The sequence below is a fragment of the Charadrius vociferus genome, unplaced genomic scaffold, assembly GCF_000708025.1.
Source record: "Charadrius vociferus isolate BGI_N301 unplaced genomic scaffold, ASM70802v2 scaffold545, whole genome shotgun sequence".
Taxonomy (NCBI): domain Eukaryota; kingdom Metazoa; phylum Chordata; class Aves; order Charadriiformes; family Charadriidae; genus Charadrius; species Charadrius vociferus.
Genome location: NW_009648590.1, coordinates 1 through 18,303, shown reverse-complemented (window position 1 = coordinate 18,303; position 18,303 = coordinate 1). Strand labels below are relative to the sequence as shown.

At 36.6% G+C, this 18,303-nt stretch overlaps 1 protein-coding gene across 1 annotated transcript; it reads right to left on the bottom strand.

The window, feature by feature from the left end:
* Positions 1-5,433: 5,433 nt before the first annotated feature.
* On the bottom strand, positions 5,434-17,875 carry LOC104287491 (probable C-mannosyltransferase DPY19L1; the record flags this gene model as incomplete). The annotated part of the gene is made up of 8 exons (XM_009886206.1): positions 5,434-5,803; positions 6,803-6,928; positions 8,230-8,329; positions 9,132-9,306; positions 13,952-14,071; positions 15,180-15,204; positions 16,331-16,380; positions 17,804-17,875. Coding segments are annotated over 8 exons (825 nt in total), but the record flags the coding sequence as incomplete, so codon positions are not given.
* Between the last annotated feature and the right edge of the window lie 428 nt (positions 17,876-18,303).

Below are 18,303 nucleotides of genomic sequence, written 5' to 3'. Positions count from 1 at the left end.
ATTCTATTCTGTTCAGTTTCATCCCATTTCCCAGCACTGAAGTGAAACAGCGTAAGATGAAATAGAACACAGGAAAAAAAAAAACCAAAACAGAAAAACACATTCCAAATAGAGTCTGACTTTATTGAAACCATGTTTCCTTTTGGCAATCCTGCCGCACCTTGACATTGCAAATATTTATGCTTTTCAATTTATTTCAATCTGAACTTTATTGCTTCGCTACTTCCTCATGTGTAAGGACAATCTTACAAAACAAACCACCAGTGCTGACAGGTTTCTTTCTAAATTCAATTATCAATTCAGTTTCACATAGAGGGTTCAAAGGAAGGCAATACATGTCACAGGCTCCTAATTCAAAGGCATCTTTACAATCCCTTTTTATTTCAGGCAAAAAGCTAATGGATGAAACAAACCTGCAACTATTCAAATAAATAGCCAAGACCTCATTAGTTTAAAAATTAGTTACAGATTCTGACAGCACCACTTGCTGAGTAACATTTGATTGATTTTAAGCATTGAGTGTAGTAAAATCTAGGATTAAAGTGCTGAATAAAGAAGTTGTGGAATACAACTTACTTTTGATCATCTTGTTACGGTTTCTCCCGTCTCAAAATATTTATTCCTTTTAAATAATGTAATAAAAAGGTATCAAATCAAAGATCCTGGATGTAGCGCCCTGTAGCATAGTAACTGCAGCTAAATACAGCAGGGATTTAAAACAAAGAAAACTAAGGTTAAGTAAAACATCTACTCCTAGTGCTTTTATAAAACTCATGTGTTGAGTTGAATGACCTTTGAAACACTCCAGGAATAAGAAAATTTCTACTCTACCCAGCTACTAAGCTTGATTCTAACTTTAGGTTATTTTTTATGAGCTGTGGAAGATAAACTTCTCCAAATATAGATGCATTATATTTTGACAATGAAGATCAAGGAAAAGCAAGGCAGTAATTCAAGCACCATCGTAAAGCTAATTCAGGAAATAAATAGGAGGCATTGTACTCTGGGGTATTTTCAGCCTTTGCTACCTTTGTTTAGCTAAAAAAAAAAAAAAAGCAAACTGGATTTTTAGAAACAGTTAAACTATAAAAGCCAGTAGTTCAGAAGAGGCTAGGATGTTTTGCAGACCTCAGGTGGAGATATCCACAGCAAAACACTAGCTGCTTGCAAATGATATCTGCTAAGTGCATCCTAAGACTCTAGGGACTCGTAGTCAAGAGAAGCTGAGCAACCAGTTGCTCAGTAACATGAAGATGATGCTGCTCAGGTGTCTGAAGACGGTAATAATTAGGAACGAAAGTAAGAACTTGGTGCACTGGCTTTGAAAATAAGCTTGGTCAAGCCTGAAGAATGAACTCGAGTGACTTGCGTCCTTTCAGATGAACATCAAAAGGACGAAGGTTTTCCCTTCAGATGTGCTGTTTCAGGCTCAGTATTACCTTTAAATGAGATCCAGTAAGCGTTTACGTATTCTTCAAGCTAAAAGCTTGATCTCATCCTTCCAGCCAAACAGGCAACACAAGCGCTGCTTGCACTCGAGAATCAATTTCTACATCAATAGGGTGGGAGATGGCCACAGGGATCCTGCCTGGGTCCTCAGCCAGATGTGAAACCAGTGTTAGTCGTTCACTCGCTGTGTTCTATCCACATCTCATGATCTATTGGCAATAAATGTTCTATACATGCTGTAATAGGAAGTAATAAAGTTGTTGAACTACTACATGATGAACCCACTCAACCAACAATTCAGACACTATATGAATTTCGTCAATAATGGAGAATTACAGCACAAGATCAGAAACAGTCCCATTTGCTGAGAAGGAAGGACATTCTGCCTAGCCCTGTAAATCCTTCTGCTCTTCTGCTCCAACCCAACAGGTCAGCTTAAAGCTCTGCTACAGACAGTTTATCATAACGTTTCACTTTGACTTTGTACTGAAAAAGAAGTGCTTATGTCATATAGCTACGCTGAGAATTTATCACAGCATTGAGAGGTTTCACTGCCCAAGCAACTCCCCCACAGCTGACCAGTTCTCAGATTCAGAAGTTTTGCATGCCATATTCTGTCCCCAGTCCTACTTTCACTCCAAGTATAGTTATTCTTTAACTCTATTAATATTCATACAGTAAAGTCTTCCTTTCACACCACATGCGCCATCCTTCTCTTTTCTCATGGTACAATGACAAAGCTTACACAGAAAAGCACTGCTGTCAGTTAGGGTTTGGACCCCTTTGGCCAGCTGCTCAAAACAGTCCAGGAGCACCTTATTCTTTTGGGTTTAAAAATATGTTGTTTTACTACAAGCCTTTCACATCATGTAACTTCAGTGTAACAACAGCATTTACAGGTTGTTATAACAGCATTATACGGTTGGACTTGATCTTAAAGATCTTTTCCAACCTTTTTCATGATTCTAGGATTCCATAGAAACTATGCAAAAATGCAATCTGAGAACACAGGTCCTAAGCCATAATTAGCATTTTGTAATGGCTTTCAGCAATGCTGATTTCTGACAACCCTGTGTTTATACTCTTCCTTACCTATTTGCTTTTGCTGAAGGAGTTTTCTTTACTTATCTTGGAGCCTGGGTTATGGAACTTGGTATCTTAATCAGAAAAATCCAAGACATACTCAGCGAGGAAGTTTCCCTGTTTAAGCTGAATGGAAAAAAAAAAAAAAAAGGCAAAATCAAAGCCATTTTTTTTTTAAATGGCAGATGAGAATGATGAAGTGCAAGGCAGTATGGAACAGGACTTAGCACCTTGGTTTCACAAAGGTGAGTCATTTCGTCTCCATACTAAATATTACAGTTTGCACAATTATCAGAAGTTTGATACCAAATTGTAAATGTGCCCTTTGTAATGAAGAAGTTTACTGCATTCAAAGCTAGCAATATTTCAGATTCTACCAGACAAATCTCTATGATCCAGTATTACTAGAACATAACAGAAACTGTTTTCAGGTCCTGTAGTATTCTGGTCCTGTAGTATTCCATTCCTGTGCCTAAATTACGTCAAGGCCGGTGCATATTATAAAATGAACTTACTTGGGTTACAGATTTACGGATTCGGATCTTGCAAAGGGAGAAACAACTTCAGTGAGAGCTAAGAAATCTCAAACTTCTGTTTTCTTTTTCAAGTTGCAGTGATAAGCCTAACATTAACACGGTGCTCCTATGTGTAAAATGTTGTGTTATTTAAACCCAATTTTTTTCCTTTGGAATTGAGAGCAAATTACTGAGATGACAAGAAATTCATAACATGATACGCCCAGCTCACAAATTACCATGTTTCTTCTCCACAATCACATATTGCATTTTTTACTTCATATTTTTCCATTACTAGATTTTATCATCTAAACATTAGATGATATTTATTTGGGTTTAAGACCAGTTCAAAGTGAGGGGCAGCATCATATCCCTCAACATAAGCTGAAAATTTACAAACAGGGTCTGGCCATGTACTCAGTAACAACAGCTGCCTGGTCAAATGGGGAACTTTTTCACTGAAGTACATCTTTGAACCTTAACTTTAGAATGTTTCTTCATTCTACCAGTATTTGGGCTTCACTCTTGATTACCTGAGTTTAGAAACTTAGAACAAAAAGAGAATAAATTTGAATTGCCTTCCAAGTTCACTTTGCGTGTAAAACAGGTATTTGACTTTTTCTCACTGTCTTTTCACATATTCCTGTGCCGATATTCCAAATAAAAAGGCAGCTGGAGAGCCGCGTGAGTTTGGTTTAATTATCTGAAGCACTTCCTTGCACTGTTTAGGTGAGGGTTCAGCTTCAATCACATCTGTGGCAACTGTACTAAACTTCAGTTTAATAGACATAAGAACAGAAATGTAACATCCATCAGAAACATGAGAGCAACTTCCATCTTTTTCTTTTTTATTTAACCACATAAGTACATGTCAACAGTTGGCATAAACTTCATAAAAATACAGTACCTTTTTGTGCTGTAACACTAGTCACAATGTTTATATATAAAGATTTTTTTCCTGCTTCCTTGAATTCAATTAACATTTTAAAAAGTGACTTCCCAAAAGCCCTTTTTGTGATAGTTTCCTTATAGAAATTTTTCCAAAATCTATTCTGTAAAAGTTAAAAAGCTAATGCATTTTCAGCCATTCTCCCTCACTCTCTCAATAAAACAGATTTTAAAAAAATAAGAAGTCTTAGAATACTAGTCAGTTGTTACACTACTACTTTATCATAGGTTGCCATTTAATTGATACTGTTACAGGCATGATGGATGCTATTCCTATAGCATCTAATATTTCTAGATGCTATTAGGGCTAAAAAGACCAGTCACATCAATAGACTGATGTCTAAACAAAAAAAAAAAAAAAAACAAAAAAAAACCACCCACAAGCCAAAACAAAACCTGAACATGAAAGATACACAGAGAAACATTAGACTTTAGAAGTCTTATACTGCAGAATCACAATTACTGTGATACTTCCCAATGGCAATAAACATATAAAAATTCTGTCAAGTCAGTTAAACGTCTAAAGGGTGTCCTTGCACTGGGTATCTTGGAAAGTGAATTCTCTAAATTCTTTATTACCTATAATATTGGTGTGACACCAAGATGACAGAAAAACCACAGAATAATATTGCTGGAGCAATTATACCCACACAACTGACTATACCCATATGACAATTGGGTTGAGTTTCATTTTTCTTTAATGCTGATGATAAAGTCCAGGCAGGATCTAACACATGGCAAAAGAAAATAGGGCATAAATTTTGAAAGTAATTTCTTATCAAGTTAGGCGCTGAAGATCTAGTTAAGGCAGTGAAGGATTTATTTTAGTATTTTTCTAAGGCTATGACAGATTTTTCCTGAATAAAGCATTTTCCCTTAAAAATTTCACGTGTATTATGCCAGCTTATTCTGAATGCATAAGAATGCTAAAGTTCCTTGGAGAAGCTAAACTATTGCTCGCTGCAAATATTACCCTTATTAGTCTTCTTTTTTAATATCAATAAGATTCCAAGAACATGCACCTAAATAATGAAGTTTCGAGTCTGCCGACAAACTTTTCCATTTCAAAAGCAAGCTTAAAAGCACGTGTTAAGTGATCCAAAATGGCGAATGTTCTTACTCCTCTCAAAGAAAAAATGTTATTTATCTCAGATATGACTAGTCAAACTATGTGACTTTTAAGAGAATTTCTAGTATCGCTTTGTCCAGAAGGGAGATGGGTAATGAAAGCGACATGAGAAATGTGATGCCAGATGCTATAGCACCATTCCTTTGTTCCCAGCTGCCAGCACCAAAGCTTTAAACAAACTTGCTTTGCTAAGACATTCTGACAGTCCCATTTCACAATATCATTGGTTTTGAGAATGGAGTTACTTCCCACAGCTACTTTTAACTCTTTTTGGATCAGTGTTAAATAAAATGTGCAAACATATAATCATTTGCATAGCAAATCTCAAGGGACTGACCCTGAAATAGAAATCCAAACTGTTAGGTTTAAGATATTTCTATAATCAGAATTCACTTAAAATGGTAAAAAATAAAATACACATTTTTCCATTTTAAGTCTAGTAGAAAAGGTATTTCTGATTTAGAATTCTTATAGTTACTAGTTTAAAAAGTTGAAAGACTGATCGTTCTTTGCATTGAAATGTTATTCCTTTGGAATCTTCAAGACTCTGTAATTGCTATTTTCAAATACTGTGATGAAATATGGCCTGGAATCCTTGCTCATAAGGGTACATAAGGGAATTTTGCCGCTATTAGCTGGATCTTCGACATCCCAAATTTCAGGCATACTGCAACCAGGCCTAGAAAACATATGAATAAGAAAAAAGAAATGAAGAAATGCCATCAAAAAACATACAGTATGCTGAACTCAGTTTTATACCCCCCCATGAATACTTGATCCTGTCATCTATATTTTTTAAGTTTGTCTTTACCCTAGAAATTCTTATCAGATTACAAAATCAGTAAATACAGTAGTAATTTAAAAAACAGTACTGAGAATGTGTAAAGTTTGTCTGCTTTTGTGGTTACATAATTAATAAGAATTAATTTGGAGGAGGAAGCATACAAAACAACTCAAATTATGCAATGTATTTTACCAGGGACCCTTAAAACTTCCTATACCCAGGGGGGGTGATGTTCAAACTCCTAACATTTCTAGAGGAAACTCAGGAAATAAAACACCTTGGTAAAAAAAAAAAAAAAAAAAGTAATGACTCCTTGCTTTGTTATTAAGGCACATAACCAACATCAATTCCCTGTATAGTTATTTTTCAAAATTAGAATTAATGAGACTTTCCTAATTTTTTCAAATAGCAAAAACATAGAACAGATTCATTTCATTTTATTCTAAATGCAAAGAAAATAAAAGAACCAAACTAATTGTGTTTTAAGGCCAAAAAGAGGGGTGAAAAAAAAAAAGGAAAAACACATAGGATAATATTTTTGTGCTCAAACTCTCTCTTACTCTGCACCTTTTACTCATACTAGGCTTTCATTATAAACACACATCTGCTCTTGCCATCACAAAATAATGACTTGTTTCCTGCGGGAATCTCCTCTGTATTTTACAGTGAAGTTTAAAAATACATGCAACACAGCTTTTCAGGTGCACACAAAGACCACAAGGTTGCTAATGTGGGTAAAATTATACTTAATAATATCTGGAGATGCCGGACAAAAATGTATTTTGGACACTTTTAATAAAGCATAGATCCACATTTCAAAACTACTACTTGATATGAATCTTAGACTACATATTTGAGCAGCATATCATTTTTGTGAGGAGAGAGATTACTCACTTTTTTCTGCTTACACACAATGACTCTTCCAGAATGTAGTAATTCACTCCTAGTTTTATCAACTCTCTTTTCACTTCTTTTGCAGGTTTTCGACTGTACATGGAATACACTACTTTAGTTCTGGCCCTTCAAAAAGAGAAATATAAAAGTTAGCTAGCAACATAGAATGAAAATGGAAGCTTTAACTTTAGACATGACAGGAAGGCTTTTTATTTCACATGACAATTAGGCTAAAACAAAGTTTAAATTAACAGTGCCATTTGCTTTGATGTGATTATTTCTTCACAAATACAACGATTCCAAGAACAATGTATACATCCCTTTGATTTCTCTGTAGCAGGAGTCAACTTTGTAACAAGATCCACAGTTACTGTGAACAGAATATGTAAAGGTGCCAAACCAATGCATTCACCATCTAATATTCAAGGCTAGAAATGACCTTGCTTGGACTGGAGGTGATCAGAAGAAATCATCTGCCCATTCTCTCCGCAAAAGGTCATACTCATTGCCCTTGTTCCGACTTTTTTAAATGCCAAATGCAAGACCTAATGCCTGCCTATGCTGAATCAAGCAAAATCATCACTTGTAAACCATGATCCTGTTTATATTACCCAGTGGTATCCTCCTTTGATTGTGCAAAGCATGATGTTGTTAAATCCTGTTCATTTTCTGATACTGTGATACCTACAATGACCATCTAGTCCAACTGCCTGACCTATTCAGCACTGACCAAGTTAAAGCCAGTTAATGCCAGACACAGAACTAAGGACATAAAGCATGTAAAATGAATTCTCTCCTTTTGTCCTTTATCACTCTGTATCTTGATGTTTTCTTGTTGTGTCTTTTTTAACCAGTTTTACCAAATTATCAAAAAATGATGCTATGATATTAAAAAAAGAAATTCATTAGTTTTCAGATAAATCAATTTCAATTTAAAAAAAATCCTGCTTTTGAAAATAAAGTAAAAAACTCAGTAATTCCATCACAAAATTTCAGTTTCAACTAGTCTTAATATTTCCATAATTAGATATATTTTCATGAAATAAAATGACAACCAATCACAGAAAGCTAATAAGAATAACTATACTGGCTGTCTTGGAAAAAAAAAAATCAAGTCTGTCTACAATGTCAGGAGTAACTAGAATGAAGAAAGGATATAATGTTATACATTAATTCCATTTCCATAATTATATTCTGATTTTTTTATATAAGTTTGAAGCCGTATCTATCCTACCGTATATCCTTTCTGATGAACACAAATCCTGAAGAAATACTGCATGTGTTTTCAATCTGACTAATACAAGAAATCAAGTTCTATGGGGTTTTAATAAATTTTACACTATAACATGATGCCATTCCTACTGTATATTACCAACAATAAGAGAATTAGTAGCAAATAAAAATAAATCCTCAGCTTCGAAATTTACCTTAAACCTGCATCTTCATAGTGAGGATGATTTACAATAGGACGAAGTGTAGACAATTTAACACTTGCCATTGTAGGCATTGCTCCTGCAAAAACTGCATCTGAAATAAAGAATGAAAAGCACGTTTGAGATGAAGAATCAAGCAGTAAAAGCAGAGAAGCAATCTTCAAATATTTAAACACTAATCCTACAGAAAAACGTAAAGAGGGTAGGGTTCTCTTTTTGAAAAGGCCTTACATAGCACCAACAAGAGATGCATAAAATCACCTTGGTTTTTTTTAAACCTTGAACTCAATATAAGTAATTTGATAGCTAAACATCTAAGAACAGAGATTTAATACATCACCTTTTTCTTGAATGGGTAGGATAACATATTCATTATGACAAGTTTGCATTTGTCACTTCTTAGACCATTGTTAAATGAGCAATAAACTCTCAGTCCGCTTCAGCTTTAAAGTCTTTTCCTGCTAAGAAGGTAACTACTTTGTTTCCAGCTAGTTTTGTGACACTTTTACTCCTTTTACTAAAAGGACGGGTGTGACCACAACCCACACACTTTGAATTCTCTTATAGCAAAATGATGACCACGGACCCACATCCAGGATTTCAATAAAAATTTATTTTAATTGGACTTTGCAAAACTACTTATGTTGTAGAAATACTACAGCAGTGGCTAGAACCTCCAGGCTGGTAGCCTGAAGACTAACAAAGCAAGCTTTCAGTGGTTTTTTTCATTTGCAATAGCTTCTATATGGACAAGAACATGTCGCTTAACCACGGCTTTAGGACAGTCCCAAGGCAAAGCCACAGATAGCAGCAATACCTCTGCAGTCATTCATACCAAGTTCTATAGTTACATCTCACAGTAAATGGGGAACATCATACATTATTAACTAGTTTACCTTGTCTGGTATTGACTTTTATCCACTCTAGAAGTTCCTCCTGTGGCAAGTTGCTAAATTCTCCCATGATGTTCCACTGAGTTTGAAGGTTTGCTGATCCCTCTATTGCCATCAATGCTAAAATAGCAAAGACCAATGTTTTGGGCTGGATTTTACAGAAGAGCCATCCAAACAACTGAAATGTAAGAATCGATTAATTTCTCGACAACAATTCCGTAATGTTGTATGCAGAACAATTCATTTTTGTTTATCTATAAAGAACCTAACATATATTACAATATGAAACATCTCTGCTATTGCTTTTCCACTAAACTTCAGTGAGACCTCATTAAGAAGTATTCATGTTTACCAAATGTAGGGCATTATATTTGTAATTCTACAATAAAAAGAAAATTGACACTAATGCAGTTTTAAAAGTTATAGTTCAAATGTCAAAGTCTGCAAGTAAAGATGATTCAATAATGTTTCTGCACTTTTATAGTGTTTTATCTCCTATTTACATGGAGCGGTTTTATCTGCAATATATGGATTAGATTGTACTGCAAACTTCTGAAAACACACCAGAAAAGCAGACTTTGGGGATATAAGGTTAATGTTGCTTTATATCCTACTCTTCCCTTTCTTGAACTGAAAAAGATGGCCCTTGCCTTTTTTCCTAAAGGCAGTTTGCTGGAGGCTCTAAGCAAATACTCATAAATAAAAACGGGTAGTTAAGAATAAAGTACTACCAAATTTGCTATGTTGAAGTGCAGTTTGAGCAAGAACACTTTACCTCATCCATATCTGACCTATACCTTAAATAAGACAAAGTATGAATTTTTTTTTCCAAGCTATTGTTAATTAGAAGTAAGGCTTTACATTTCAAAAATATCAAACCTGCACTACATAAATACATTTCATTCAGAGTATCTTTACTTATTTTTTAATTAAAGCCTGAAACGATAAAATAGTTTCACAGTAAAACCTCCTACTAGGTTTACTACACCAATTAGGTAGTGTATGTTCCTCCTAATAGAAAGAGGAAACGTGTGGATGTTAACAGTTATTTTTATTGTCCATCAGGTGCCATCAGCTGCAACACTGAGGTAATGGAAAGTACAGAGATTTAAGCAATAGGCTGAAAGAACACAATATACAAAATTCTTTTTCCATGTGTAGTATGTCTTTTGCCTGTTTGCTCTTTTACAAATGTCCACCTCAGGCTGATTGTTCACTAAGAAAAGGATATCTTTTGAAAGGCAGCTGATTAACACTTTATCTATCTATCGCCTCGGAATAAATTACTTTACATAACGATAAATGTACTGAGTGTTAATCAATCGTTTGGTCGCAAGTCCCATCTTCCCCTTCTCATCTCCCTCCATCGCAGCAATTCTTCTGAGTCAATACTGCACATACAGTCAGAATTTTCAACCTCAAAATACCACTTCTGCTCAGCAGCCAGGACAGAAAAAGCTCATTAAAACCCACTTGATATTTTCCTGACCCTACAAAAGTATAAGAAGTTTTCTTATCCCTTTGCTTGCTTAAGTCAGAGCAGTCTTCGAAGTGATCTGATCGATAGTGGCTCAACAGCCTTACTGGCCACAGAAATATTTTTAATTCTACACTTCACCCACTGGAAAATTCTACAAATTTTTTTTCAATAAGGCAGAAAAGCCCATCAATTTTATTCTAGGAACACACAGTTAAAACAAGAATTAATAGCAAATTAACTTTGGACAGGATTCACTTATATTGTAATTGTTCTCTAGAAATTGTACGTTAGAAGAAAATAGACTTTTTTCTTTTTGCTTTTCTGGCTTGTGAAAAGCCACTTCATTTCAAATTACTCAGAAACACCTAAGGAAAGTTCATCTAGAAAAAAATTAACCACAATGTAACTGCTGTTCCTTAAACAACCAGACCACCTAAGAGGACACCAATACTTCAACAACTAACTAAAAGCTGGGAAATATCTTAAGAACACCTGTGAACCTTACAGAATAGCAAAAGTGCAGAGGAAATTAAATTTCTCTTAAGTCCCAATACTCAATACTTGTAACTAAGGTGGACAAATATAGAGTTTTTGACACGTTTTTTAGCATTTTATATGGGGTTTTTTATATTTTGTATGTTCACTCTACAGATTCATTTGATGGTGGCAAACACTCAGCACTTCTACTTATGACAAGTAACAAAACAGGCATCAAGAAAGAGACAAGCACAACATTTAAGCAAACTGATACTGTGGAGCCTGTCCAGCATTTTCAAGGACTGACCTTCCCCGAAAGAACATCCAAGGAAGCAATCCTGGTTTTTGGGAAACAATCCTTTGTTCAGATGCCTTAGCAAGGGATAGCTTTCTCCTCTTTGCATAATTCTGTCTCATTCACTTATCTTCCAGTTGTATGACACAGGTGTTAAATGTTCCACAGACAGTAATTGCCTTCACCATACAACCCTAATTCACCTTTAAGACAGGTTCCAACCACAGATACTATGGGAAAAACAATGTCTATTGGGCATAACTCAAGTGGTTCAGTCACCATCCCCAGAGATGCTTAAAAGACGTGTAGATGCAGTGCTTAGGGACGTGGTTTAGGGGTGGTTTTGGCAGTGACAGGTTAACAGTTGGACTTAGGAACTTAAAGGTTTTTTCCAACCTAAATAATTCTATGATTATATTCTGTTCCACACTGCATATGCACAAGACTCCCAAAAAAAGTTTGTACATACACTGTCAGTCAGTTCTGGCACTCCAGATCAAGTACTGAACATTGTGGTGGTATTCTTGTATTTCTTCAGTTTTCAAGAACAGCAAACCTAACGACTCAGGTTTGTTATTAAAATCCTAATTTTCTTCTCCAGCCATTCCATTCCCCCACTCTGTCAAACATTTCTCTCTTTTCCTTCTTCTGTATTCTGTCTGCAACAGTTCTCAGCACTGTATTCTTTCTCCTGCTCATCCTCATGGTGATGTTCTCCATATACACGTTTTCACGAATTCCCCATCTCATCCTCCCAATCTGTTTTCTTGTTAGTAAGCCCAGATCACTATTAATTATAATCTTTCATGCTCTCAAGGTGGGATACTTGCTTCGTGTGATGTACATAACGCTTTCTACAAAAATCACAGCATGGTTGAGGTTGGAAGGCACCTCTGAAGGTCATCTGGTCCAGCCCCCTGCTCAAGCAGGGCCACCTAGAGCTGGTTGCCCAGATGGCTTTTGAATATCTCCAAGGATGAAGCCTCCACAACCTCCCTGGGCCACCTGTGCTAGTGCTCAGTCAACCTCACCATAAGAAAGTGTTTCCCAGTGTTCAGAGGGAACCTCCTGGTTTTCCCTGTGTGCCCATCACCTCTTGTCCTGCCACTGGGCACCACTGAAAAGAGCCTGGCTCCATTCTCTTTCCACTCTCCCTTCAGGTATCGGTACACATTGATAAGATTCTCCTGAGCCTTCTCTTCTCCAGACTGCACAGTCCCAGCTCTCTCAGCCCTTCCTCATATGAGAGATCCTCCTTAAATATCCTTGTGGCCCTTTGCTGGACTCTTTCCAGTATGTCCATGCCTCTGTTGTACTGGTGAACCCAGAACTTGACCCAGCACTGCAGCTCTGGCCTCACCAGTACTGAATATAGGGAAAGGATCACCCCCGTCAACTTGCTGGCAACACTCCCACAGCCCAGGATACTGCTGGCCTTCTTTGCAGCAAGAGTACATTGCTGACTCATGTTCAACTTGGTGTTCACCAGAACCCAAGGTCCTTTTCTGCAAAGCAGCTTTCCAGCTGGTCAGCTACCAGCATGTACTGGTGCCTGCAGTTGTTCCTCCAGGCGCAGGACTTTGGTGCTTCCCTTTGTTGAACTGCATGAAGTTCCTGTCAGCTCATCTCTCCAGCATGTTGAGGTCCCTTGGGATGGCAGCACACTCATCTGGTGTACCAGCCACTCCTCCCAGTTCTGTAGCATCAGCAAACTTGCTGAGGGTACCCTCTGCCCCATCATCCAGACCATTAATGATGTTGAACAGGACTGGACCCAGTATTTGACCCCTAGGGTGCATCGCTAGTTACGGGCCTTTAATTAGACTTCACACCACTGACCACCCCTCTCTGGTCCCAGCCGTTCAGCCAGTTTTCAATCTACCTCCCTGTCTGCTCCCAAGACAACTGCAGAGCTTCTAAAACAGCTATTTAGATAGAATCTAGTTCACTTCTCAAAAACAGATACTAAAACATGGAAAGCCAGTTCTATGCCATGTTATATCTGGAGAAAAATCTAGTAATATTTTATGTTATGGATGATTTCAAGCTAGGAAAATTAAATCTGAGTTAGGCATATGACTTTTGATTTTTAAGGCTGAAATGTTTTCAACACGCAAGACTTCAAAACTACACTTCTGGAAAGAATTAAATACACAAAAAATATGCAAGGCAATAAGCTCTAAAGAGCTGTGAAAACACAGTGTAAACAAAGTCAAACACTGTTTGGATAAAATTAATAGCCAATAAAAAAACTCGCAATGGCACAGAAGTGCGTAAATACAGTAAAATCCAGTGCACGTCTCCCTATGCTCAGGATCAATACACAGCATATTAATTTGTATAATAATGCAATTGGACAAGTCACATAAAACAAAACATTTGCTTTATTTGTGGAGAGGGGAGAATGGAACTTCTACAACCATATTTTTCAACAGGCAATATAATCTGGTTTATTTTTATCTGGTGCATTCAGATTCAGCAATTAGACACACAGAAATTTGCTTTGGGACAAATATCTGGGTAATGCTTTAAGTAGTGAGATAGCTACAGGATTAGAAAAAAAGATCTTACCTGTTTTGAACAGACCAAGGAAGCCATAACACATAGATGTGGTGTCAAAAACAGTTTTAGTCTCATGATTAAAATCGCTAGGACACTGTATGCCAACAGCTGCAATGCATGGTATACCAGCTGCAAAAACAAACAAACAAACAAAAGCATAATATTTGCATACTTCTCATTTGTCTTAAACATGCGACTTCTTTTTCAGTATAGCTTAAATGATGAGCTTGTCTGAAAAAGAGTCGAAGTCAAAGTAAAGATCTTCACATTTCAGATAGTGGTAAGAACTTTGTGTTACCTTTTTTCTAAAGTGTATGTAGTATGCTCAAGTACGGAACAACAGGAATAATAAACATTAATAAACCCAAAAGGAGCTGGAGAAATGGCTAGCTATGCAAAAGATCCTGAAACATAAACAGGCAATAACATATGTAAAATTCCTTGTATAACCTCTTTATAGAAGTGAGGAGACCTTGCTATTTCATACCTAAAATACCTAAGTATGACATGAAAGAAGCAAATAATATCATCCTTGGTACTCGCACAACCACAGGCAGCTTGCTTTAGTATTCTCAAAAGAGGTTAAAAGCAGAGATGTCACTCACCACTCCTAAGATTGAACCTATGTTATTTGTAAAGTGCTGTGATAAATCATACAAGCATTTTTGCAATCATTGCTTTTATCTAATGGATTGATTATCATATTTTGAATGGTAAAAGCACAAACCACAAATAAACTGATGTTAAGTAAGCTTTGCCTGCCCTTGCTAACTTAATCGCAAAGAAACCATATAAGAAAGCTGCCATTCAATTAGATTTTGTGCATACTTTTAATAAAAGAACCACATGTAGAATTATTTTCATTATGGCATATTTCAAATTAGAATTTTAACATCTGTCACGTGAAGCCCCAGTAAAGGAACCAATCTCCTTTTCAGTCTTTATGGGGAAAATGGGAGGTCCAGCATAATTTCAGTGTCTTTCTGTACTGCTACAGCAAAAGCCCAAAAGACTCCTCTCTTGCACTGCCACCCCACCATTAGTTGGTAATTTTTTGTTCAACATTCCAGAGTTATTCTGGTGACATACTGGACCCAATTCAAGACAAGGGAATAAAAGATGCAAATACTTAGCTTCAAATAGACCACATATCAGGATCAGACCATTGCAACCTGTATTACAATACTGAGTAGTCACATTAACATACAAATAAAATTTTGCAGAAAATGAATCTTACCTCGCCGTGGTTAAAACGTTCCTCTCTGAATAAAAAATAGAAAATCACATTATTTGTTTATGTACTACAGAAGCACTGGTTTTACTTTGAAGTCATCTGTAGTAGAGCTCTAGACAGCTGAACTAATCCAGTAAGCATGAGTCAGCGCCTGCACAGATTTTTTTTGTCCCCTCTGTAGCAGGCTTTGAAATATATTGCAAATTAGTAACTATCCTTCTCAATCCCCATATCTATCTGGAAATCTGAAAATTAATTTTAGCAGGTTTTTAATTACTTCCAGGAATTATTTCATATATAGAAAAGCTTATTTAGAGAATAAAACTTCAGTAACATAAAACAGGCATAGCACTGGTACCAAAAAGAGAGTCCATCATTTACTCAGATACTAGATAAATTGGTTTTGGATTCTCAGAAGGAAATACAAATGTGAAAAGAGTCAAAATCATATATACTTGTTGCTCTCCAAAAACACCTATGAAGACAGGATGCTGAATCCTGCTCACATCTGTTGAGATCTTGATAATGGTCATTAGACTATGGAAAGCAGAGATCACTGAAATGATTAGTGATAAATTAAAAAACAAATTAAAAAAATCAGGAAGCAAAAAGATATGTCAGGGAAATGACAAGATTCAATTGCATAAATTGACTGCTCTTGAGCACAGCATCAACAAGTGATGCCAAATGGCTGTGATAGAGCATGTATTGCAGATATTTAGAAGATAAAATCAATACAGTTGGGATCCCTTCCTCAAGATGAGGCTCAGGTACCTTGTAACCCATAAAAAAAAAAAAACAAACAATGGGGAGGAAAGAATTTGCATTCACTACTTATAAAAGAAAAGCAAATAGACACATAAATAAATCTTGATTTAGGAACACAGAAGAAAAATAAATTATTAAATAGAAAACTTGGAGGTAAGAGGGTTAAGATGTCTAAAACTAAGTTCATCAGCTAAACTTAGTTCTAGACATCTTATAAAAATATCACATATAGCACATCCAAGCCACTCAGCTACTGAACTATACATAATTTACTCTTCAAAAAGGACCAACATAATTTAGAATTCTGAATTATCCAGCATATAACAAATCAAATAAACTTCCAGCAGAAAATTCAGTTTTACATTGAAAAAGACAACAATATTTACCTTTCATATTGGCCTGCCTGAGATAAGGCCCACATAAGATATTTAATTGCCTGAAGAAAACAAGAGCCACCAAAAAGTCTGAATCAACTTTCAAAAGCATTCTAAAGCATTTTCAACATTTGCTAAACTAAATTACACCTGGGTAACCTCATTTTGAGATAATGCTAAGATAAAGACATGCAATGTTTTAGCTAAAAATTCTTTTTGAGGATGTTTAATTAGCCAGGCAGTTAGCAGTTATCCCATCTGTTCCTGTGTAAACTGTAAGCTGTTTTTACACAAATTATACATAATCAAATTTACAAAAACAGTTATAAACTTCAGTTATAGTACTCATCAGCTAAGTGACAGAAATTTTTTTGGCGCTTAACAACTAAACAAGTTTTACCACTGACTCAGGACTGGACCGTTGCAAAAAATCTGTGTAAAGAGAACACAGAATTTTAAGCAAATATTTTTGAAAACCTGTATTTTATCTAACTGTACTGGGTTTATGTGGCCAGGTTTTGGTAGCAAGGAGGTTGCAGGGGTGGTTTCTGTGAGAAGAGACATGGGGCTGCCCCCATGTCAGACAGAACCAGTTCCAGCCAGCTCCAAAACAGATCTCTCACTGGCCAAAGCTGAGCGCTATCAGTGACGTTGGTGGTGCCTCTTGATAACGTTTAAGAATGGGTAAAAAACATTGTGTGGCAGCTTTAAGAGAGACCAATGAGAAAAATGGGAAAGAAACAACCCTGGAGACATCAAGGTCAGTGAAGTAGTGGGAGGAGGTGCTCCAGGCACCAAAGCAGAGATTCCCCTGCATCTTGTGGAGAGACCATGGTGATACAGGTTTTTCCCCTACAGCCCATGGAGGACCAAGGTAGAGCAGGTATCCACCCCACAGCCTGTGGAGGACGCCATGCCAGAGCAGGTGGACATGGCCTGAAAGAAGCTGCAACCCATGAACAGCCCTCACAGGAGCAAGCTCCAGACGGGAACTGCAGCTCGCAGAGAGAAGCCCACCTAGAAGGAGGTTTTCTGGCAGGAGCTATGACCCTGAAGGACTGTACCCTGTGGAAAGGAACCATGCTGGTGCAGTTCTTAGAGAAATGCATCCTGTGGGAGGGACCCACTGAGCTTGGAAAGAGGGAGCAGGTGGTTTTAGTTTTGTTTTTGTTTCTCACAATCCTGATCTATTTTTAATTGACAGTAAATTAATCTGTCCCAATTTGAGCCTGTTTCACTCATGACAGTAAAATCGATGAGCGATCTCCCTGTCCCTGTCTTGACCCATGAGATTTTTCAACTCTTTTTTTTTTCCCTGTCCTGCTGAGGACAGGGAATGAGAGCACAGCTTGGTGGGCACCTGGCAGGCAGCCAAGGTTAACCCACCACACTAACTTCTTCCCATCTAAAAATACAAAGCAATCCCTTCAAAAAACGTAAAAAGTAAATTCAAGATAAAGGCGATTCACTATATCACTCACTTACCCTTTTGATGATTACCCCAAAAACCACCAAAACAACTGGTAATAGCAGAGTCTTTGTATATCTTACTGGAGTCTACGAAACAAATAAACTGCATTAATTACTTTCCCTTCACCTATAATTACTTCAATGGTAATTTTAAAGAAAACAATACAATGAGTTCTTCCTCAAGTAAAATGTAAATTTAAACATTCAACAAGAACAAAGTAAGCTTAAAGGAACTCAAATTTAAACTCCACCCAGCAATCACACTAGAGGTCGTAATATTAAGGTCATTAGTAAATTATTCCCAGTTCTTTTGCAAGCCACCCAAAGACTAAAAGTAGATTGTATCTCATCTGAATTTGAGTACTATGGGTTGAGTAACCTATAAACATTCTAAATGCATATGTAGATACTGATGAACTAAAAAAAGTCTAATGCCACATTAAGAAGCTTCGATGCTCTTCTGCAGTCTAAATCTACCACACAAGACCTTTGCAGCTCTCAGCACATCTTCCATA